The sequence below is a fragment of the Lonchura striata genome, chromosome Z (genome assembly GCF_046129695.1).
Source record: "Lonchura striata isolate bLonStr1 chromosome Z, bLonStr1.mat, whole genome shotgun sequence".
In the NCBI taxonomy this organism is placed as follows: Eukaryota; Metazoa; Chordata; class Aves; order Passeriformes; family Estrildidae; genus Lonchura; species Lonchura striata.
In genome coordinates this window covers 13,513,988-13,537,942 of record NC_134642.1, presented here as the reverse complement: position 1 = coordinate 13,537,942, position 23,955 = coordinate 13,513,988, and the positions used below count along the sequence as shown (strand labels likewise).

Sequence of the window (23,955 nt, the reverse complement as noted above, 5' to 3'; positions counted from 1 at the left end):
CATAATTCACTTGGTAGGAGTGGTTCTCTGTGTGCTTTCTGTACAAAGCAGGTTCATCTCCCCTGAAGTCTGCTGTAAAGAATGGACAGAGCTATGTTAGAGCATGCTTAAAGCAACTTGAATGCTGTTGAAACAGGAAATATTAATATTGCACTGGAAACAAGATTTATAGCACATATGAGCGTGCTATGTCAAGTCCGATACTTGAGGCAGGGAATAGGAAGCACACAGATTTTTAGCTCACCTCTTCTGTCAAGTGGCATGTGTTACATAATATTTCTAGCTCAAGTTTGCTTGATACTGTTGCTGGTTCAAACTATATTTCACTAAGAATAACCCTACATGTAAGGCAGAAAAAAAAAAAGCCTGTCAGTGACAGGCAGGACTGGTGGGTCATATTTCAGTGCAATGATAAGTGTGCTCTCCTGTGCTTGCTCCTTGCAGGAAATTATTAACCTGCTGTGTTTGCTTCACTTGTTCAGGCTGTTTTGTTGTTTTTCTGGAATAAGTATCCTTGAACTACTGCATGTTGTGGAATGAAAGTGCAGGTACTGGGCAGGGGAGGAGTTGTGCCCACCCTGGGCTGGGGACCACGGCTGGGGGGTCAGGGCCAGGTGCCCCCATCCTGGGGAGGGGTGCCTGCTGTTTATGCCTCATTTGCTGGTCCTTGATAAGACAGGGTGGTATGAGGGCTGAGTCCTGCACAGCTCATTCGTGGGTCAGCACTTCCTGCACCTTGGCACTTGGGCTCCCCTTCAGAAAACAGCAATGTTCCCTCCAGAGTGTTGCCAGTTGGGCTTTGAAGAGGTTTGTTGAACATATACTGCCTTATTTTCACTGCTGGGAGGAGAAGTGGGCTGCTGAGTAGCTGACACAAGGATGGGGTTGTGGTGGAGACCAACATGTTGCCCTGGCACTATTCCAATAGAGTTTTGCCAGTTGCTGTGATGCAGGACGAGTGCCCTAGCCTGTGGTGGTGAGGGACTGGTGGGGCAGGCAGTGCCTGCAGTGTGTTCTCTGGTGGCCAACAGCCCAGGTAAGGTGGCAGGAGAGGGAGGGAATGGAGTACTAAACAGATGGTTTTCCTATAAACTGCACAGTGAAACACTTAACTTCTAAATACCTTTAGAAATATGTAAGCAAATAAACAGTCATTAAGAACCTGTGCTGGTGGCTGATTTCAGTGCTGAAATTACTGTTTTGTTCAAATGAATATGCGCTAGCAAGAAATACTTATCCAGAGGGATTATGTCAATTCTTTGTTATCACTTATTGCCCAAGCTGAGGTTGTCTAGATATAAATTCTTCAGGAATCAGATTCAAGGAGCACTTCAGAGCTCTGACTCACAGCAGCTGGCAAACTGCTGCCAGCCCATAAAGACTTTCTGCCTCCAGGTGTGGTCCTGTCCTGTCTGCCAGCCAGGCTCCAAAGCTGTTAAAAACTACTGTCCTCATCTCAGATGCTTATCTTGGCCTTCGTGTATAAGGCTAAGCAGCCCGTGGCTTCTGATAAAGTGAGTGATGAAGGATGTGGTCTCTGCAGTCCTCTCTTGTGGACTCTGACCTGCTTCTTTGAAAGTGCAGTAAAAGCTTTTGTGGCATCTAGCAAGGTATTTAAAGCAACTCTTACCAGGCTTCAAAGTGCGTAGAGGAATTTGTAGTCATGCATGCTATCAATCCTCTACTGTCTGTTCCTCCTGAAATGAATAATAACCTCCTACATTTGTGCTTGATTTATAAAACTACTCTGTAAACTGATTATGTTTGTGGGATTTGATGCTCCTCTTCTGGGAGGAGAGCACAGATTAATCCAGAGGCAGCTGGAATGGGAAATTCCCAAACTCTGTACAGAAGTGTGCTTCATTAAGGCAACTGCTTTTCCACAGGGTTGTAGGGTTGAACTACAGGCCAGTAAATGTTTCACTTGTGTTTTAAGGGTGTTGTTTCAAAGATGTTTTGAGGAATCATAGCTGAGTACTGGGGTCCATCTGTGCCTAATACTCTGGCTGAAGTATTAGAAACAAGGCAAAAAAAACCCTTGAACTAATCAAAGACACAATATTTTTGAGAATAAACCCTGTGTCTAGGGTAAGCATCATTGATAAGATGTTGTTTTTAACTGGTGTTATTTGCACTGGAATCCCCTTGCCTGCTTTGCTGCAGACTGCTCCAGCTGGTGAGGTTTCAGCAGCATGAACTTGTCTTCAGCTGCTCTGTCATGCTGATGAAGACAACTTCACCTCTTGCCAGCATGCATATCCAATCTGTCAGGAAGCTAATCTCCCCTCGCAGAGCTGATTTGCACTGCTGGATTTGCAGTCACCTCTGGTCTGTGCAGGGGTGACTGGAGGTCTCACAGCTTCACTTGCTGGCCAAGGCAGGGGGACTTTCTGGCCAGGTGGGACTGTGGCAGGCAGTTTAGAGGTGTTAAAATTGCTCTGGAACCACACCCTGAAACTGTGGTTTGGAGTGTGCTTTCAGTCAACTTTACTGGTGGAAGACATGACCTTGACTACTCCTGTGGAATTATTTTTGGCTGGATTAGGTCCCCAGTCTGGTTTGCAGCATAAACCTGCAGGCAGGTCTTCCAGCATGATGGAGTTGCTTGAGTAGAGATGAGTACCAGCAGGTGCTGGTGCTGAAAAAGGAAGGAAGAATGAAGGAAGAATGGCAGACGAAGTTAAAGTTGTGCTACAGTTGCACACACAGATCTGTAAAGTGTGTGTGCAGTGGGGCAGGAAAACGTGCAAGCAGAACTCAAAGGTGGACTGGGGCACACAGGAAGGAGTGTCACGTGCATCACCCTGGTGTCCCCAGCTGCCTCTGCTGTGGTGCTGCTGACAGGCTTGTGCCGTGCCCTCCTGAAACGGCTGGGGCTGCTTTCAGCTCTCTGCTGCCCAGGGAGTTTTGAATTGCAGAAATGTTTTTGAGGTAATCTTGTCTTCAGTGCTGTAATTTCACAAATCCATGACAGTAAAGGCATGTCAGTGTTTGCCTGGCAATGCTACAGCGCTAAGAAAATTTGAAGAAACTGAGTTCTAGACTACCCAACCAAGAAAGAAAAGTAAATGCTTTTTTTGGCATGAAGTAAAAAAGATGCTTTTTCAAATCTCTTTTTTGTAGCTGATAAAATTACTTTTGACTTGAGGGGCCTCAAAACTGTGGGGATGAGATGTAACTTGTGGTATGTGCTTCTTATTTCTGTGATTTTTAGTTTTTTCAAGACCAACAGATTTACTCAAGCTACAACTGTCTGGATGGTCTTTGTTCACTGGCAAACAATTTTAAAATTTCATATCTTTTCAATAAGTGTAGCAGAATGAATATCAACATGAGTAGGTTGTAGTGTAACTGAAAAGGAACATGAAGGAGGGTAGAGCAGGGATTATGTTGAGAGAAATCTGGGGCAAAGCTTTAACCAAGGAAAAATGTCAGCTGTTTTAAAATGAAGCACACAGTGAACATGATCTTACTACATCTGAACTAAGAATTTGTTTTGAATACTGCTTTTAAGGCCACAGCAGAGCACAAATTTCTTCACTGTGATTTAGTGGATGCTGGGAGAAGAACCAGCCTTGGCTTGGCATTCAAAGCTGCATGGCAGCTGATTATTGAAGGTGGATAGACAACTGACCTTCAAGGACTGGATGTGACTGCCTGCTAATTTATATCACCTCTCACTATGGTAGTGATTTAACAAATGGGTTAGAACAATCCAGAAAATGCACAGCTTTTTCACTTGTAAAACCAGCCCCTTGTGCTCAGACTTCTATCTACACACAGAAAATGAAAAGTAAGACTACATGGTTTTGCTGAAGATTACAGAGATACAAGCTGTCCTAGAACAAAATGAATCAACTTTCTTAGTACTGTGGTTAGTAACAGGCAAAACAAGGGCTGTGTTTCCTATAACACTGAACCATAGCAATAACACTTAGTATTTCCTCTTTTTTGGGGGGGGGAGCAGGGGTGAGGGAAGAGGGGTAGGGGGAGGTTTGTTTTGTTACATTGTTGCCACACTTAAACAAAATTAAGTAGCTTCATAAATGTTTGCAGAAGTTTCTGATAAAAATAGAGGTGGATTTCTGTAATGTTCATATGTATTATTTTTCCTGAAACATGTTAGGAAGATGCTGACTGGTAGGCTACTTCTGTCCAGCTGCAAATGCTGCCCATTGACAGGCCTGGATTCCCCAAAAGGACAAAGAAATGAGCAGTTAAGAATTTTGGGCTCCTATAGCAGTAGTAGAAGTTGTCTCCAGTAGCTTCTCAGGCTCATTTCAGATGCAAATTTACATGTGATTAGGTTTTTTAATGTAATTTCCTCAAGTTATAAAGTATAGACTTTCTTGAAAATTGACCATTTGTGTGAAAACTGTTACAAATTAGGTAGAAGGTATTTTATGTGTGTTCACACTTAACAGCCTTTAGTATGGAAGCCAGGAAGAGGAGGAGTACTTACGATGAGCAAGGCTTGTTGTGACAGTGTGTCTATACAGAAATAGTTACCACACGGAATAGGAATGGTAGAAACTCACCTGGGTAAGATACTGCTGAGGAAATATATTTTTACACTGCTCCACTCCCTCTAGCAGCAGTAAATGCCTCATTTTAAGGAAGCTGTCCATGGAGTTTGAGTTGAAAACCAGGAAAAACTTGGAAGAATTGTTACAAGCTGAGCAAAAGTCTTGATTTTTGTGAAGAAGTGCTTCAAGAAAGGAAACAAAATGCAGCTATACAGAAGATTATAAAATTCTGTGCCCAGCTGTTATGTGTGGCATAAGGCCCAAATTTCTGTTTTGGGTAGAGACTTCAAAAATTGCAAACACATAACTTTGGTCTTAAGTTTATGCATGTTGCTTGTACTGCTGGTGCAATAATGGTGATTGAGTGCTAGTTATGCTTCCTTTATTTTGGTGGTCTTAATATTGCTGTTTCAAGCAAAATACTTGTTTTTGGGGTGTTTACATAATGCTTCTGATATGCTCCCGATATTTTTTTGTGCAGTTGATATTTAGCATTAACACTGTGATAATCTCATTAGAGGAAATGTGCTCAAGGTAATGAGGAGTCTGTCTTGAGGTCAGTACTTGCTCCATTAGCCCAAATATAACTTTGGGTTATAAAGTAGACATAAGCAAATAATGTGAAAAATTAAGTTATTCAAGATGCTATGGACAAAGTTTCAGGTTAGAGTAAATTTAGTAGAACAAATACTAATACTTAAAAACTTGAGTGTATGGTTTAGGTAAAAAAAAATTGTCTTTTGAGTGCAGCTGTCAAAGACTTGTCCTAGAAATGAAAGTACTTGGTTTATTGATAAGTTAGGAGCAACATCCAGCTCACTCTGTATCTGATTTTGCAATTATATATGCAATGGTGAACGTGTCATTGTCACTCAAAACAGCTTCGAGTTTCATTAAGTATGTACTGGATGTACTGACTTAAAAGGTCAAGAATTGTTCTTTTGAAATCTTGCTCAAAGGTTTGCTATTCAAGGCTCAAACACTTCGTGATTTTGTTCTCACCTATGGTTCTAACTCCTGATGATGAAGGAAAAAATAATTCATATTACTGGGTATGTATGTAAATGAGAAATATGGGTCAGAGATGTCCAGAAGCCCTGTGGATAAATGCCCTACAAGCAAGGGCTGCCTGCCTGTGCAGCGTGCTCCTGAAGTGACCTACCAGGGAGTACTGGGAGGAGGTTACCCTGGAGCCAGCAGTATCAGCTCCAGTACTTTTGCAAACACTTGCTTATTGCATAGTGAAGGCAGCCAAGCAGGTCTCAAGAGATAACTGAGGTCACTGCTGGCCTGGCACTGCCCCTGAACTGAGCACCTGCACAGGCACACTGCATTTGCCTTCTTCCTGCAAGAATTTATCATCTCACCTTGAGGCAGGAACAAAGAAGGTGCATCTCCATTCTCTGGGACTTTCTGCCTCTGAGTGGACCAGCACAGTCAAGAAAGCCCAGTTTTTGTAGAGAGATTCTAACTTGTGAGCCTGATGTTGTGCCTCCACCCTCTATTTTGTGGCTCCTGCTTGTGCTGGGTCATATCAGTTGTAGAAACAGCTACTGAATACACAGCAGTTTTGGGACTTGTTCAACAAGCAGCTCAGCTGCCTTCCCTGGGGAGCCAGGAGTGCTGGAGAGAGGACAGGAATTGCAATGGCTCTGTTCTTCTCTGCCTCTGGGTGCCCAAGGGTCCTGCTCATCACCTAAAGCTACCATGTCTATATGTAAGTGTTATGCAACATACCACATTTCTTTATGTTCTTGTGAATTTGAAGCCATTTTTGTATTCAAACTGTTCAATCTCATTGTCTGGGTTTGTAGCTGCAAACTGAATTTTCAGTTATATTGTCCCAAATGCGCAAGTTTTTTTCTCCCCACTAAGATTAAGCAAAAAAACCTCAAAAAGCAAGAAAAAACAAAACAAAACAAAAAATCCATTGTGCCTTTAAGCAGAAGAATTTTGAATTACAAACTTTGAAGATATTGTGACTGTCATAATTATATAGGAGTTAAAACGCAGGCAGGCAAAGGCAGAAGTGCTCTTGCAGTTTAATCTCATGGTATATTCACATGCCTATATTTGTACCTTGAAGGAAAAATGTGCTGCAACATTTCAGGTGTTTTCTGGAGCTCCTTTCAGAATGTGGAAAAAGTGAACAGATGGTTTATTCAGACCTTGGTAGAAGGACCCTACAAAAGATTGGCTGTGAAAGAACCAGAAGATGATGGATTGTCAAAAGAAGAATAAAGACCAGATGTCAAGGCTGAGGGCTTCTACACTGCAGACTTTCTCATGGTGATTTCCAGTTTACTCAGTGATTAAGTGGTGCTCTTTCTCTATGGCTTTTCCTAGACAGGTGTTTCAGTCCTCTGGAGTCTCATGGTTCAGATCAAGACTCCTAAAAGTCTGCAGTATGAGTTACTTAGTGACCTAGACACAGCTTTCTCCTCAGATTCTCTTTTATTCCAGGATTCTTGCCTGTCATCCTTATTTTCTGTTCCTTGAGCTACACATTACCACATTTTTTTTCAGTTGGTTACTGTACTGAGAGTTTGGTGATAGGAAGCTTTTTGGTTTCAGCTGTCCAATGATCTGAATATTGAATCCGTTTGGTAACTCTTTCCTCCCAAACTTCTTTCAGGAGGTCTGAGTTGTTCAACCCTTCCCCTCTCTTTCACTTCCCCTGTCCCTGTTCTTGTCTTCCTCTTTTCTTGCATTCAAGTGTAGCCTTCCCTAACCAGACCCTGGGTAGTAGAGGATTGCTACAAGTGTATTTACTAATCACTGTTCTGGCCTCAAGCTGTAATACAGGTGGGGTTTTTTTGCATTTTCAAGACTGAAATTTAACAAGGTATTGACTTAGCCAGAAAAGCTTTGCAGTATTTGCAGGGCATTATCTTAATTAACTACTGTTTTCAATGGCTGTCTTTTGAATTTCTACCAAGTAGATGAAGAAAACCTTTGTGTTATGCTCTTCATTTTAAGTATTTTGCCTTTGGTGAAGCATCAGTAGCTCTTGTCAAACATGCCTACCTTTCTCAGGTAGGGTCCCTCTTTGCCACAGTAAGCCTGGTGCTTTATTCTGGCCCTGTGTGTTGGCTGAGGCATCAATTAGGGTGATCTTACTGTTGCTAGGTCAGAGGTTTTGCTGTGCAAATAGCTAAGAGGCGTGGTGTGGGTAGCAATGTGTGTGAACACACAATGGACAGACAAGCCTGAATTTGGATTTCCCACTGCCACTGTAGTGAGTTCTGTCTGTGCCCTGCCCTTACTACTGATGGTCTCCAGCCCCACTTTCCTGTTCTTCCACTCCACTTCTGCAGTGTCTTTCTGCCCTGCCACCAATGTTGGTGGGTGTGGTTGTGGCCTCAGGCAGTGGTGTGATGTGATTACACACAATGAAAGTTGCCTTTGGGGTTCTGCAGAAGGCTGCATGCACAGTCACCTTTCGTGATAACTTGTTTGAGACTCTTGATTCCAACTGCTTGCATAGGGATGAATGTCTTTTGGATTAGTTGTTTTCGGTTTTGGTTTTTTTTTTGGCATCATCACAGTATTTTAGTGATCACAAATTACTTGTCCTTTTATGTAAGGGTGTGTATACTTCTGACTTATTGATTCATATGCAATTCTCTTCAGAGAAAAATTAAATATAAACTGCCTAATAGTAGAAATAAGTCTGATTGGCATTTTTAGGCAAAAGACTTGCATCTGTGTTCTGACTAAAACTAATTACAGGGCTCATACCAAGGTGCATTATAGACTCTAGCATTTTTCTGTCTTTCATAGTTACGTAGTGCATAATCTTGCCTGGCAAGATTAAACTGTCTTTCTCATTATTTTATTTACAGTCTGCTTGTGTTAAGTTGAATTGAGGTCACAGTAGGTAAAATGTAAAGAAAATACAATCCATATGGTAAAATTTGGGCTCTTTTATTTAGGATTTTTATGTATATTACTAGTAAAAAGCAAACAGGTTAAAGTAATTCCAGTGAAATGAGCAAAACAAAAGGTAAGTGTGTCAAAATACATAGAATTCAAATTACATGTTCTTTATTTAAGAGAACAGCAAATGCATAAAGGTGGTAAAGGAGCCATTGACTCTTTATTTGATTTCTTATTAACTAATCTCTGGAGAAAGAAAGCTTCTGAAAACTGCCTTGAAGGTTGGCCATGCTAATGCATTTGGATGAAGTATGTGGAGATAGTATGGCCTGTGAATGAAAGAAATAGCTTATAATTGGTGTTCACTGCCTCCTCAGTGTGGGTGCTTCCTCCAACTTGTGACTTTTTTGGGAACCTAGACTGGGGGTTTATTAGTAAATAGTGAGTGTGAGTAAAGAGTGTTAAAATAAAAAAGAGTGGAGAGCACTAAGGCCAATTGTCTAAGTTGACCTAAAAGTTTAAGGTCACAGAAAAGTGGTAGAGTTTAAATGGTGTTTTGTGAGCACCTCAATCCTGGGAAAACCTGTTGTGACTTGAATTGACCAGCTAGCGAAGCATGCAAAGATAAACAGTTACAATTTTGTTAAGCAATTACACCAAGCGTGCTGCAGACAGTGAGACCAGCAGTTAAATGTTGGTGGAAGTGGTTGAGCAACAAGCTGATACATTGCATTCCATGTTTGTAATCATAGATGGCAACACTTGCAGCTAAATTAAAATGGTTGGGTTTTCATCTGCTTCCTGCAATTCCATTATTTTATCTCCTTGTTCTTCCAAACAGACTGAACAATTATAATGAAGTCAAGATAAAATGCAATGGTTTTTTTCTGCACAGGGTTAAATTACCATACTAGGAAAGAGATGTCCATGCTCTAGTATCAAACAGTAAGATAATGTCAGAACTACTTAGCGTCTTTTAATATTTACCTCTGCTGAAGTCTCATGTGATGATACTGTGGAAGGCTGGAGGTTTAAAAGCACAGTACAGGATGTGTATACCTGTAAGCAGAAAACTGAATGTTAAACTTTCTGGCAGCACATGTAGTCACTTAATGCCAAAGTCAACTTGTGTCTGTGGTTAAATGAGACTTTTTCTAAACTTTGTGGGGATTGAAGTTATCTTGAGACATGTCTAAGGAGCCCTGCAGACTTTTGGCAGTGTCTGGCTGAAATTAAGTGGTTTTGACACTTGGGTTCAGGAGCATGGAATGTGGTTGCTGTTGCATCACTGTCCCCTTGTATGGCAGTCCCAAGGTCCATGTATTGCAATAGCACCCAGTATCTGTAAATGGATTTGGCTGGCCTTGTGGTAGCATATATGTATGACTGAAATAAGACCTTTATCAAGGAAATGGGAGGAAGAGGAGGACTTGGGAAAGTAAATACACAGGAATGAGGCTCTCTGGGAAAGCTCAGGGGAAAGACTGGTTTAGCAAACATTTTTAATTTTATATCAGGATGTCTTTTACTGGATGTCTGTGTTCAACACTCCCATGCTAATGGTGTGTGTTTGCTTTCCCTGTTTGTGCAGTGTCTGGCAGTTAGATGTAGTCCAGAACAGTGGCCCTGGAGATCCTATGTGACACACAATTTGTAAGAGTGGATAATATCTATCTGCTGGCCAGAAGATGCATTTATATTTTTGTTTGAGCATACAAGCCTGCATGCTTTAACAATGAAAAACAAAATTAGGAGAGATACAGCAATTTTTAAGGGAGAGAGTAGTTCAATGTTGGAAACATTTGAAAAGTTACATATTGAAGACTCCCCTCTTTAATTAAGTGTATTAGTCTACTCTCTCATGTCAATCTGCCCTCCAAGTTCACAGCTGTTGTAGGCTTTTTAGTGCTTGCAGTGTCTGCCTTTGTCTAGAGACCATACTTTGAGCAAATTTCAGGGAATGGACTGAATGCCCCTAGCTGGAGACACAGAAAAATGTTCAGGCCATCTGGTCTCATTGCTGTGAGACACATGCTATTTGCTTGCAATTGTACTTTTTGACAGAAGAATATAGAATGCTGTTTTCATCAGAGTCTTAATTTTTTTTCATCCAAAGATAACTTCCATCGTAACAATAGACCTGTAGGTACAAAACACCTTAATAACGGAACACCTGTAGTAGGTGTTTGGTGCTGTAAAGCCATTTTTTCTTAGTAGCCTGTTGAATTATCTCTGTTCACATTGTTATAGTTGACACACTTTCTTCTGCATATTTAATAAATCATTACGTTGGATACCTGCAAGTTGATATGGGAGTGGAGGCTCGGGGGGAACTCCATCTGCTTGTAGCTTTGAGAACTGTTTTTCTGATATCTGTACGTGTATCTTTCCCTTGTGTTTTGCAGCTTCCTGGCAGTGCCTGAGCTCCTGTCCTGTTGCAATAAGAACAGGCTGGGGAGCAGTGAGCCTGCCTTAGAACATTGCCCTCTCAACCTGCTCCATGTACAGGGCTTGGCTGGTGCAGCACATGAACTGCCAAACCAGGAGCAGCCATGGAGTTGAACTGGCCAAGGCAGGTGCTCGTGGGGTGCTAGGTATCTGAGAGTTGTAGTTCCATAAATTTTACTAGGAATAAAAGGAAGGCACAAAAGATGAATTTATTTGCCTTTTTCAAACTAGGACAAGATAGCTATATATTCTCTCATTACATAAGGTTTTAAGTCACTGTGACCATCTAAAATGCAAGTAGCTTCTTCTTGAAGCTACAGCACTGAATTGTGGTGACAAATGCCTAAGGTCCTCACACTACAGGGAGAAATAAATGGGATGCTGCCTAGAGCCTGTTATACTGGTCTCAGCTATCACTGGGACTGGCTATGGCCAGCAAACTGTCAGTCAGAAATTTTTGTGCAAGAAAGGCTCCCTGGATTTTGTTTTCATTCGAGAATGGTTCTGTTGAGCACTTTTGACTGGACGAATACTGGATAGGGGTACTGGATATAGGCAGAGCTTGGGAGAAGGGGGCAGTAAGATGTAAGGGGAGTATATACAGAATTTGCAGAACTTCTTGCCAGTGGACTGAAACACTGCCTGGCCTTGCTTACTGTGTGGCTCAGAAAGCAGACAGCTGAGACTGTGAAATGTGCTTTAGCTAATGTTTTATTCAAACACTCTCATGAAAAATTTTTATCCCAGCATTTTATATATACACCTGTATCTTTTTCTTTCCCTGTCCCTGACTTTACAAATTCTATTCTATCACCGTAAGAGGATTTTGTTCTCTCCATAGTCTGTTTTGTCTTGTTCATTGAACTTCCCTGTTGTGGTGCCAAAAGAGGAGGCCAAAAGCCTCCTTATTGCTCATGTCTTGCTTTCCATGGGAAAAAGTCTCTGGTGGCAGGAAATTGAGGGGGATTGGCCCTGGGAAATAAAAGCCTCTGTTCCTGTCTTTGCCTTCAGTGTAAGAAGTCCTTTGATATGCCTCTGGCAAATGCCTTATTAAAGGGTCTGCCTGCTAGGAGCAGCCACGTGTTGTTCTTGAACTGTTGCAGATAGTCATATGTGTGAGAGAAAATGAATGACCAGGAAGCTTTAAGTGCGGTTGTAGGTTTTGCAGGGGTTTTTTTCCAGCTTCAGTTTTTCCAAGATAAGAAAAACTCTTTGGTAAATGGCTATACCTGAATTACTTAAGGATTATGCCTTATAAATTGTTCCATAAATTTGTATTTAGAAACTGTAACAAATATTACTTTTCCTTGCATACTCTTTTGTTACATATTAAGTTTAGCACCATTTAAAGGTACAATCCCTGGATCCAAGAACTAATTTGCAAACTGTTGCAAGTTAGACCTGTGAAACATCTCTTAGTGTAAATTCAAACATAAAGTATTGTGAACAGCAGGTCAAGGGAGGTGATTATAGTGGCTCCACTCCAGCCACATAACAGCCCATCTGGAGTATGGCATCCAGCTCTGGTGCCCCAATGTAAGAAGGATGCTGCTCTTTTAAACAGGTCCAGAATAGGAGGCCACAAAAATGATCAGAAGGCTGAAATATCTGTCCTGTGAGGAAAGATTGAGACTATTGGGGTTGCTCTGACTGGAGAAAAGAAGGTTCTGGGAGTTTATTGTGGCCTACAAGAAAGATGGAGAGGCACTTTTTATAAGGGTGGTGATAAGACAAGCAGGAATAGCTTCAGACTGAAAGAGGATAGATTTAGATTTTCTTGATTTAGATTAAATCAAGAAAATTCTCTAAGGGTGGTGAACTACTGAAACAGTGATTAGATTTCCAGTAAACTCGGTATCAGTGTGAATTATCTCTGTGATCTTGGGACCTCCAAAATCCTTGTCATGGTTGTAATATGAAAATGAGCCCTGAACTGGATGATGTTTAGAGAGACGGTACTCGTTTTTAAAATGCCTGTGTAAAGTGACCACATCTCTGTGAACCTGAAGTTTTGATTCTCTTTCTGGATTCTGTTAGTAAGGTCATGGCTCCAGTGGCTTTGTGCACCTGGGCTGGTTGCTAGTTTCAGTAATAATATTGCATCTTCAGATGTGGTGGCTCTGTTTCTGAGAACTTGCTCAAATCAGAAATTTGAAATGTTATCATGCTGTCTCCTATTGCCGAGTCTGACTTAGTAAATCCTGCAGGCCCATGTTGACTGTAGGTCATGGAGTGCCTTGGGTTGAGTTCTCAGCTCTGTGGTCAGCAAGTGGCATAGCTCCAAGAATTTGCCAACAACTGGAGTGGCTATCTTGGATCAGGGCGCATCAGAAACTTTTGCAATTCACAACCAGACCCCAAACATCAATTAGTCTGAGATTTTGCCTACACGGGGCAGTTTTAGGAGAGGAGGGTCCATGTAAGTACAATGTGTCAGCTGATAGAAGATGACCAAATCTTCAATTTAGGAAACTCCTTGGTAAGCACTTACTTTTGTGCTAAATATGTAGAATATACATACGTAGGAAACTACCAGTAGAATGTTCCTTTATTTCTGTTGAATCAATTGTGGGAAGAATTGGAAAGTTGGTGTGCTGTACTGACAACCAGAATAAATCTCCCATGTGCTGCAATGTAAGTTTTAGTACTGCTCACTGTTCCATGTGTTTCAAACACACATTGTTTAGTGTTTTTTTCACTAAGAAGTGTCTGTGAGTGAACTTGGTGCCTTAGCACATGTTTTATGTCTACTGACTCTTGGCTAACAGGGTGTCAACATCTAAAATGAATTGAAATAGCTTTAAGGCTAGCATTTTTATTAGTTCTTGTCAGTTGTCCAGATGCACTCCTCTTTAAGGGAATTCCTCTGAATTTGAAGTCACGTAATTAATGGATTTAATAATAAGATATTGTTTAGATGATTTTTTTCCCCTCTGTATAGCTTTCATGTAGAGTGTGCCTTGTTCTATGGCATTTGGATCTTCTCAGCTGGAAGATCTTGTGTCAGGATCCTGCTTGGTAGAGATCCTCAGGTGAAGCCCAGCCCTGATTACTCTGCCACGTAACACCATTTATTGCAACACTCTCTTCTGTTGTGAGCTAAAAAAGTTACTGATATAGAAATATGTTTATTCTTTCATCAATCTTCCTGGTCTTCTGACTAATACTTGCTCTGTTAAGCAGAAAGACTGAGCTTTCTGTCTCCAAACCAAACTTGTTTGTGTATTGAACTTAGTGTGGCTGGCTTGATGGGCACTCTCAGGATGTTTGAAGAAAGATGTACACAGGGCTCTAGTCAAAGACTGAAGCCCTTGCCAAAATATATTATTATAGACTAGACTTTAAGAACCCAAGCCTTCAAAGTAATTGCCTCTGCAGCTCAGTCCTGAGGCCACCTGCAGGTTGTCATTTCCGTTTCTAAAGTCTGCAACCACTCTTGATGTGATAGCACAGTTGCTTTGAAGCCAGTATATGCTGGAGGGTAAGTGTATAATCAGACTTGTTGGAGGCTGGTGTCAGAAGAGACTCCTCCCAGGATTAGCACTGTAGGTGTTGGCATTCCCTGTACTCTGTATTTTCAGTGCTCAGATATCCAACCCAGAAACATTAGCTGCTTTGGCCCTGGCAGAAAAGAAGCCTGATTTCCAACTTGTGAGCTGCTGATACACCCTCCAGAAAGGAGCTAGGTTTTCCTTATCCCAGTGTGTATACAAGTAACTTGTTTTTGAATCTTGCCCTTACCTCTCATTGTTGCAGTGTTTTTAAAGCAGAACAACTATTACAATTCTGCAATGTCTGTTGGTGGCTTCATCCACTCTCTGAATCAATTTTTGCAAATAATTTAATGAGGGATTTGAGTCTGGCCAGAGCTGCTTGATCTAGGATACCTTTGTTGGGGATGGGAGGCATCTTTGGATGTGCAGACCCAGAACTAAATTGCAAAGCATTAATGTTATTCAGGTTAATTCCTAGACTGATTAAATGGGTCATGTGGTTTTCCTTCACCTATATTCAGACAAGCTGCCTTTTTTCTGATTTGCTTATGGCTGTGTTGAGTTGGAGGGCAGGAGTAAACAATTGTTTAACAAGTTACAAGGAACAGGGCATGGGAGCTGTTGTGGGGGATGAAGGCTTGGTCTGGTATTGGCTGTCCCACCCTAGCTGACAGGACCATAGCCAAGTGGGACAATCAGCTGGGCTCTTCTGACAGCACTTGTCTCCACTTAAAGCACTGATAGCTGAGAGACCTTTTGAAAAGGGGCGCTTGATAGCAGTGTTGCAAGTAATAAAATTATACATTATGTTTCAGTGTGTACATTACGTTTCAGTGTGGTGCTGGTCAGTATTTTTCCCTTGCTCTGGGAAGTCAGGAGCCCTCTGCAGCAGAGGAGCTATGTGATGGAGTCGAGAGCAGCCTGTCTGGGTGTGCTGGTGGTGGTGAGGGCAAGAACAGTATTGGAGCAGCCTCCATGGCTAGGCATAGTGTTTTGTGATCTGCGTCCCATGTTTGCCTCCAAACTAATGTTTTGGTTCATGGCAAGTGATATCCTGATTGCAGTATCTGAGAGCTCATTTTAGAGTGAGTCATGCTTATTGGAGCTACCAGACTTAAAAGAAACTCTGAGCAAGACATGTATTTATTTGATTGGTGTATGAAACATCTGGGTAATTAGGAAGAGCAATCTTAAAAGCAAAGGAAGATGAGAGATATCAACTCCCATGTGATCATTCAAACTTAAACTACAAAGCTTGAAGCAGTTACACAAGACCTTAACAAATGTACAGTAGCATCAGCCCAAAATGTGGGTGCGTAGTGTGATTTCTTTTGTGTCCTCAGTAAAAGCATGTGACATAATTTCTGTCTCTTTTTTTTTTTTTTTTTTTTTGAGGTACAGGTTTCAAGGTATGCAAGTACTTGCAAAACCCAGTCCTGCTGTTTTAAAGTGCCTTTTACTTGAGTTGCCTGTATCCATTACTTAAAAGTGTTTATCCCCTACTTGAAGCAATTGTCAGGGAAAAGCTGAGAACTTGCTCGTGGCAGGCACAAGTCTGTGCTTGTGGCAGGCACAAGTCTGTGGGAATGGAACTTACAAATCACATTGCATTTCAGGAGGAGCAGGGGCTGTGTTTCTTTATGGAGGATGTGTCATGATGTTCTCAGCTAACTGGCTCGTGGGATGTCACAGAAAGCAGCTAGTCCAGCCCTGCATTTCCATCCCCTCCTTGTGCCTGCACCATGGTGCCTGCAAATATGCAGTGGCTCAGGTCAGGGAGCCAATCCTCCCAGAAAGATTTCTTTAGCAAGGGCTGCCCCTTGTTCTGGTTCACTGATGCAGCCCCTGGGCTGCCAGGTATGGCATGAGAGGTGATGTGAGCATATGACTGAAAACATGAAAGAATGTAGGACTACATTTTTCACAGAATGATCAATGTTGGAAGATCCCTTCAAGATGACCTAGTCCAAAACTCAGCTTAGTACAAATAGGGTATCATTTTGGTAACTGATGTATACTGAAGGCTGTTTACAGAAGTCTCACTGCTTCATCTAGAAGTCAGCACAACAGTATGCTCCTTCAGACTCGCTGCTAGAAACATTTGGAAGAATTGGAGACCTGCTCTCAGAGGCCCCCTCTGTACTCTATAAGTAGAGAAGGACCACTCACTGGGTAGTAGCTGTAAATAATTGGGGTGATTTGCAGCTGGAAATGTTCACAGACATCCTTAATAGGCTGGGAGAGTGTTTTTACAGGAGGTGATGAAGTTGCAGCAGTAAATAGGAGAAACCACAGATGGTTCATTTGATTACAACCGTAGTCACCTCCATCAGTGGGAGGCAGCTCAGCATGTTGCAGTCTCTCAGGTTCCTGAAGTGGCAGCCAATTCCCATGTGTGTCCTTGAGATACCTTTGCAGTGTGTTTGTTGTCTTTGTCTCTCTTGTTGAGGATCTGCTTAGCATGGGGCTGCTCCACCTGCTTCTTGCCTTGAGCTTCCTCATGAGAGTCTTTAAACTCTTCTGAGGATATGTAAGCTGAAACTCTGCTGGCTCCCAGCCTCAGCACCCCATGTTTGAGTGCTCTATCAGCCATGAGTGCTCCATCCTGCCCCCAAACCAGGCAATGGCCTCAGAGCAATACATGCTTGGTCTTGGAGAAGTGAAACTTGAGGAATTCTCTGTAGAAAGAACAGAAAGCCCTTGGTGACTTGGACATCTTTGTGCATACCATAAAAGGACTCCTTTAAAGAGAAGTGATAACTATTTTTATTTCCCTTCTTCAGCAATTCACCCAGGTTTTAAATAAAATTGTTCTAAAAATCACCTGGGCTCATGTATAACTTGATATGGGTTTCTGTTTGCAGCTATTGTGGATGATGAAAGGCTTTCTGCAGAGGAAATGGATGAGAGGAGGCGTCAGAATATTGCTTATGAGTATCTGTGCCACTTAGAAGAAGCAAAAAGGTGAGTAAATGAAAAGCATGTTTATTTCTGGCCTTTAAAGGCGGGCATTCAGGCCTGTTGTGTTCTTGAGTATCATAATTTTTGTTTCAACATCTTGAATTACTTGTATTAACTGAATACTGGAGTATCATAGCACTCAGCATGAGAAACTAATGCCCAATATGAAAAGTCTGCTCTGAAGAAAGATTTAGAAATAATCAAGACAGCATTCTGAAACTGGCTGTGGTGTCCATTTTCATTGAAAGTAGGGGCTAGATACAAAAACACAAGGTTGTAATTTTGTGAGTAGCTGAGTCAGGCTTATGTGACTTAACTGGGCAAATAATTTTGTCCCTGGCTCTGTGGCTGCACTCCCTTCTTGGTGCTAGTTCTTGTGGAGAGACTCGGGTTGCTAAGATGGCAGAAAATCACCTGGGCTCTTACAGGTTTAATGATTGATATCATCTCAGTGCTATAGTGGTAAGTGCAGGCAGGGCAATAAGATAAGAACTCTGCTCTTGCTTCAGTTCCTACTGGACAGCAACAGCATCTCTTGGAGCAACAAAGATGAAACACTGATTTGAAAGTGCACAGAGTTTTGATCCCCTTTGTGCAAATGTACTGTGCTATGTTCACTTCATTCTCAAAACAAATATTCAACAACATTTTCATAATTAGAGAGCAGGGAAACAGAGTACAATAGCCTTGTGCTTTTGAAGTAGCTTCAAGTGCTGCAAATATTATATATAAAAGCCTATTTTATATTCTGTCTGATCAGACTTTTTCAAAGATGCCTCTTATATTCATGCTATTGTTATTGGCACCACTGGTAGTGTCTTGCTTCTGCTCTGTGTTTTTTGATGATGATGTTTTTACTTAAAAACTGTATTTGGATGACTTTCCTGTGAATTTCTATTGAGAAAAGAAAACTTGAACTGTGATTAGTAGTGCAAGCTGTGAAACCTTTGTGGGAAGATGAAGCGTAGCATCTTTGCTATGGTTTAAACCAGTGTATTTTAGTCAGTAATTACTATTAAATTGTGCTCTGGGCCTTGAATCCAGGCGTTTCCCTCTCAATAGCTGCCAATGGTTTTGTCCTAGGGGCATTGTTAAAAAAATCAGTCATTCTTACTTCCTCTTCACTACATTGTTCCATTTGGTGTAGCAAATATTGCCTCCTTTGCTCTTTCTTCCTCTTTCTCCTGCAGTGGTTCTCTGTTTAGATATTTAAGATGGCAAGTGTCATCCTGCTACTCGGGAGGACTGACCTGCTCCACATGCTCCTGCCACCACTGTGCAGTTGCAAGAGATTGCCCTCGGTCAGATGAGTCAGCTTGCCGAGCTGGCTGTGTGAAGGGAATTCTTAGCTTTTTGTGTGGTTTAGTGAGCTGACTGGTCTGATCAAGGGGTCAGAGGAGAATCTGAGCAGGCAAGAGGAAGAGGATGGGGTGCAGCTGCACACTGGAGAGAGGGAAGGGAGCAGGTTTCACTTGTGGAGGTGTTAGATCAAGTCTACCATATCAGCAAACCTCAGTGAGTCAAGGTTTGATTTCACTCAAGTTTTTTCCTTGGTATGGTGCAACTCGCCTATCTGCTGTCCTATGGCATCTAGTCTCCAAATTCAACCTTTTCTCTTCTGCTGATATCATGACTAGTTTTTCTTCCTGGCTGTCTTCAACCTTCCCCTTTCCCAGGGCTGCTTGTCACTTTGAAATTGAGTCCTCTAGCTAACTTGAAGCAGCTCCCTTGATATTTCACAAGGAGATGTGAAATTATTTTTACAATTAATGACTTAAAATAGCATCTGCTATGAGTAACCTCCTCCCCTTCCTGGTATTTATTTTCATAGAGATTCTTGCCACTAGCAGTTCTCTAAATGAAACATTCTTTTAGCTCTGCAGTCCGTGATGGGACTTCATATCCAGTACAATTACTTCCAGGGTTGTTAGGTACCTGGAAGCTTTTCTGGGTCTCTGTTTGGAAAATCAGTATCTACTAGTACTGTTCAATGGTTATTACTTCATAAGGTGGGGATGCAGTGTAAGGAGCTTTGTACTTCCCTGACTAAGGAATTGGGCTGTGATGGATGGAGCTGCTGTGGCAGCACAATGCTGATGGATGTCCTCCTCTGCTTCAGTGCACTGGTCCCAGTGCTCAGTAGGAAGGGAGGGTGACCATGCAGGGTGTGGTGGGAACCCTGGGAGTGCTTTTGGGTAGACAGAGCTGTTGTGAGAAAAAAGGAGTGTGAGTGTGAGGGAATCCTCTCCCTTAACAGAGAACCACTGAAGTAATTTTGTTGTAGCATGGGACATTGCCCCAAGACACTCTTGGTACTGTGAAAACAACCCAGCAACAAACAGCTACAAAAAAGCTTGCAGAAACAAATAAAAATGCCTGTGTCTCATAGCTCTGTAGCCCCTTGCCCTGCTTTTCCAGGAGGTGACTAATGTTGTCCAGGGAAGCTGAGCTAGTGCCAGGCCCAGGCTTGGATGTCAAAGGTGCATTACCATGCTTTTTGCAGCACCAATCTGGAGAAATAAGAAACATGAGGAAGTCCTGTATTGCTTCTCACTGTGTGGTTATTCTCTCTGTGTGCTTGATTAGGGATGAAATTTGCTGATATGCAGTCCTTATCTGTACCTGCACACTTATATCATTTTCACTGTCACTACAGAGCCTGAACAAAACTGGGGACTCTGGAAAGCAACATAGAGAGCAACAGGGTGACAATTCAAATGAGACCAGCTGGAGAGGCTTGAGTGTAGGCTTCTTCCACAGCACATGGTGGGTCCTGCCCTTCAGCTGCACTGAGAGAGTGCTTTCACAGGAAACAATCCCAAGTGACAGGCATCTGCAACTTTTGCTGCTGCTGGATGGAGGGGTCCCAGTTAGGTGCTCCCCAGTGCAGCAGCAGCACCCACGGGATGTGCAGGCTCTCTTCCCCTGCTGCATGCTTGTGGCAGTGGGTCTGAGTCAGAGCAGGCAGGATGGTGCCTTCAGCCCCAGGTGCAGCAGCTGGTTGTGAAACCACCCAGAGCTCTGCCTGCTGCCTGCTTGCTCACAGCAGTACCTTCTTGGGTGAATCTGGGAGTTGGAACTGCCTTTATGGCATATTTAATCTGTCCTGAGTGCTTGGAGAGGACTTTTTAATATTCATAACACTGTGGATATCAATGACAATAAATAGACTGAATGAGTAAGTCAAGGTGAGTTTTTCCAATTGGCAGCTGCTGAAATGGCAGCAAATACTGTTTTAGATAATCAACTGTGTGCAAATATGATGTGCTTTTGTCCATATTGGGGAATAATAAATACTAAAATAAACAATAAATAGCAAAAGATCAGGCAGAACATGACTGGGACTATGTCAGGAGGCATATTTTGCTTCTCACCATGTTTGTAATGAAAACAGTATATTGTAGAAGCTCTACATTTTAAAATTCCAGAATTAATTAAATAGGCTAAGAATGTGTGCTTTCAGCTGTTTTTCAAATTACTGTTTTCATATTTACTTACAGTAGCCCAGCTTTAATAAAAACTTGGCTAAAGGTTCAACATGAAAAAAGAATCCTGTCATTGGTAGCTGATACTTCTGCCAATACCTTCTGAGCTAGCCACAGTATCTGTTACACCTATACAACATAGGAAATTGGTTTTTAAATGCATTGAGCAGGGTTGTAATATCTGCAGAGGTCAGTAAAGTTTGATAGGGTGTTATATTTGATATTGAGGAAAGAATCTTTTTTTTTTTTTGGTAGATTGCTGGGCCCCTTTCTGCCTGAGATTGCACATCTGATAAAATGAGGTTTTGGATGCTGGTATATATTGTTTGATTTATTACTTTTACCTTTAAGCAAAGTCTCTTGCATACTAAACAAAAAACCAAAAGGAGCAAAAAATTGATAGCATCTCATTTCCTTGAACTTCTGAGAAGAAAAAAACAAGAATATACAATTAGGAGTAGAGATTCAAGAAGTGTAGCTATGGATGAACTAATAGAAGCCCTCCAGATGTTGCCCTGATATCCAGTATAATTTGGAAAATCATACTAGTAAATAGAAAAGGTCTAAAGTGGGCATAAACAGCTGTATCACAAGCTCTCAAGTCTTGAATTATGTGAATTTAACAGGTGCATGCCCACATTTTTCCCAGCCCTAATATGGGAAAAGTAATATTGGCCACAGCATCCTCCTTTCCAAAGGAAATAAGCAGCACATCAAATTCTGGCTTGGGTTTGGTTTTTGCTGTTGCTTGTCTCTGCTGATGTGTAATTACTGCACTGTAAAGATAATACAGATTTCAAGGATTTAAATTGTGATTTAAACTTTGGCATACAAAGCAAATCAGATTTTTAGTAAATGTGTTGTGGCTGGCTAGGCTTATAATCATCCATAGTAAAGTAGATACTGTTTCTCTTGGCTTTTTAGAAATTATACCTTCTTATGATAAGATTGAATTTGAATCATGGAACTTCTCATTTTACTTGCCTTGACTCTCCCTGCATGAAATGGAATATACTTTGTTTCATAAAGCATATTCTGCAATTTCATAAACAGAGCTGCCAGAACATTTTTTTTTCTTGCTCAGCTGTTCAGTAAGGCAGTAACTTGTATAAAACACTGAAGTTTTAGCTTCAGTATTAAGACAATAATGATACAGCAAAAGAAAGCTATCCAGGAAATTTATTTTTGGGAAGTCTTTTTTTTATGCTGAATAAGTAAATTCTCATTATTTTGCAACTTCTTTTCAATAGAAAAACAAATTGTCCTGTTTTGTTTCCAAAACCTGCTTCTTCCATAATGTTGTTTTTTGTTTATTGGTTTGCAATGGCTAACTGTAGTATTGCTTGAAGATATGACAGTTGTGAACTGCTGAATAAAAATGTACCTACAGTCTAATTTACTTAAAAGGTCAAACCCTGAAGTGCTTCCTTTTGTTAAAGCCAAAAGTTTTGCAGTACCATAGCACAACAGAAAGCTCAATTGCCAGGCATGTGGGACCAGGGAGGGTGGCTAAGGAGGTCACTGTTTCTGGGGAAGGCACCAGAGTCCTACAAAGACTTGGTGTACTACAAGGGAAGTCTGCCAGGTTTCATGTTGCTCTTTCTTCAGGAATAAAATTATGGCAACCATTCAGCCTTGGCAGGTCATGAGTGAACTAATATTATTCAAATACTTTCAGACTACAGGAAATATTTAAAGACCTGTGCCCTTAGTAAATATAAAATATTGTAATCTAGCTATAAAACTACCTAATTTTAGGCAGAAAATATTAAAATATTTCTCAGTAACATGTTTCTTATGGGTTTGTCAGAAAATTAATTTGGGATTGGTAGTCTTACTACTGTATTGTAAATTTGAATTTTGTCTCCCCACCTCTGCCTTCCAAATAAAGTACTAGTGACTGTGGCTGGCAGCACCTCTGTGAAGGTCAAATGTTTGAAATTAGGGTGTGTCATGAGGTGAAATTCCTTGAGGAAACCTGTGTTAGCTGTGTTATACCTATTGCTGAAGTATCTTGGTCTACACAGAAGTACTGATCAACAAGTATACTTGCTGTTTCATGTCTTGGTCCTCAGCATGCTTACCTAGACTGCCAGAAAAAAAAAAAAAAAGCATTTTGTTTTGGAGAGTTATACAATTATGTGGATAAGCCAGAATTTTTGTATGCAAGTGTGATGTCAGTGGTATCAATCAATGCAATAATTGCTTGGATAGAGATATTTGCATATGAAGTCTTGATAGTGAGTTCTAAAGGCAAGAGAAACCTTTTGTGCTAGTTTCTATACAGGATGCATTGACCTCCTTACTGGCACGTTGAGGTAACTTGTAATGGGTCATTGCTCAGTGTGTATACTTGTGGAATAATGATGCTGAGCAATGATGGATGGTGACCTTTGTTTTTGTAGACTGAACCATGTGGCACTTGTCCCATAGCATGCCCTGGAGCTGACAGTATAGTTGCTTCAGAGCCTGTTAGTTCTCTTTCTCAAGGTTTTCCACCTTTCTTTTAGGCACTGCTGTCTTGTAAAAGGAATTTTAGGGGTTTTTTTGTTTGTTTTTTTTTTTAATGGAAGACTGACAAATTTGAAGCTAGTTCATGTTCTGCTGCCTGTGTATTGATGTTTGTAGGCTAAGTTTCACCAAGAGAGCACACAGCATTTTCATTTCTCCTTCACTTTCTTCTCTACATCTTGGATTATCTGTGGTGCAACTAGAAAGCTTCTTTGACTTTATATTCCACTCAGAAGTCTACCCAATTGTCAGGTCAAAACAGTGGCTTCATTCTGCACCCTGGGTGGCTCCTCGTTAACATTAAGCATGACCTGAGGTGGCCTCACCAAGGTATCAGTAGTGGCTGAGTTGTTACATTACCATGAGGAGCGCATGAAGGAGTAGGGATACTGGCAGGGGTGCTTGTACATCACCAACCCAAAACTACATATCTGGAAGGCTGCTAAAAGAAAGCTTGGGCTGAGATGTGTAGAGAGGAACAGAGCTCTGGGGATTAGAGATAGCAAAGGTGCTTGGGGTTTGCACCTTGCTTAAGAGTCATGTGAAGCTGCTGTTGGAAAGGAACTGTGACAGTACCCATGGGAAGGAAGGACATCTTTTGCTTAGTGTTGAAGGACTTCAGTGTTGCTCTTGACCTTTGGGTAAGTCCTT

At 41.5% G+C, this 23,955-nt stretch overlaps 1 protein-coding gene across 3 annotated transcripts in view; it reads left to right on the top strand.

Annotated features, from left to right (window-relative positions):
* IQGAP2 (IQ motif containing GTPase activating protein 2) overlaps positions 1-23,955 on the top strand; it is a 123,279-nt gene that overhangs the window by 4,392 nt on the left and 94,932 nt on the right. For all 3 annotated transcript variants that reach the window (XM_077790218.1, XM_031507283.1, XM_077790217.1), the window contains exon 2: positions 17,212-17,311. In XM_077790218.1, the coding sequence (XP_077646344.1) occupies positions 17,212-17,311 (100 nt within the window). The remainder of the gene's footprint in view (positions 1-17,211; positions 17,312-23,955) is intronic.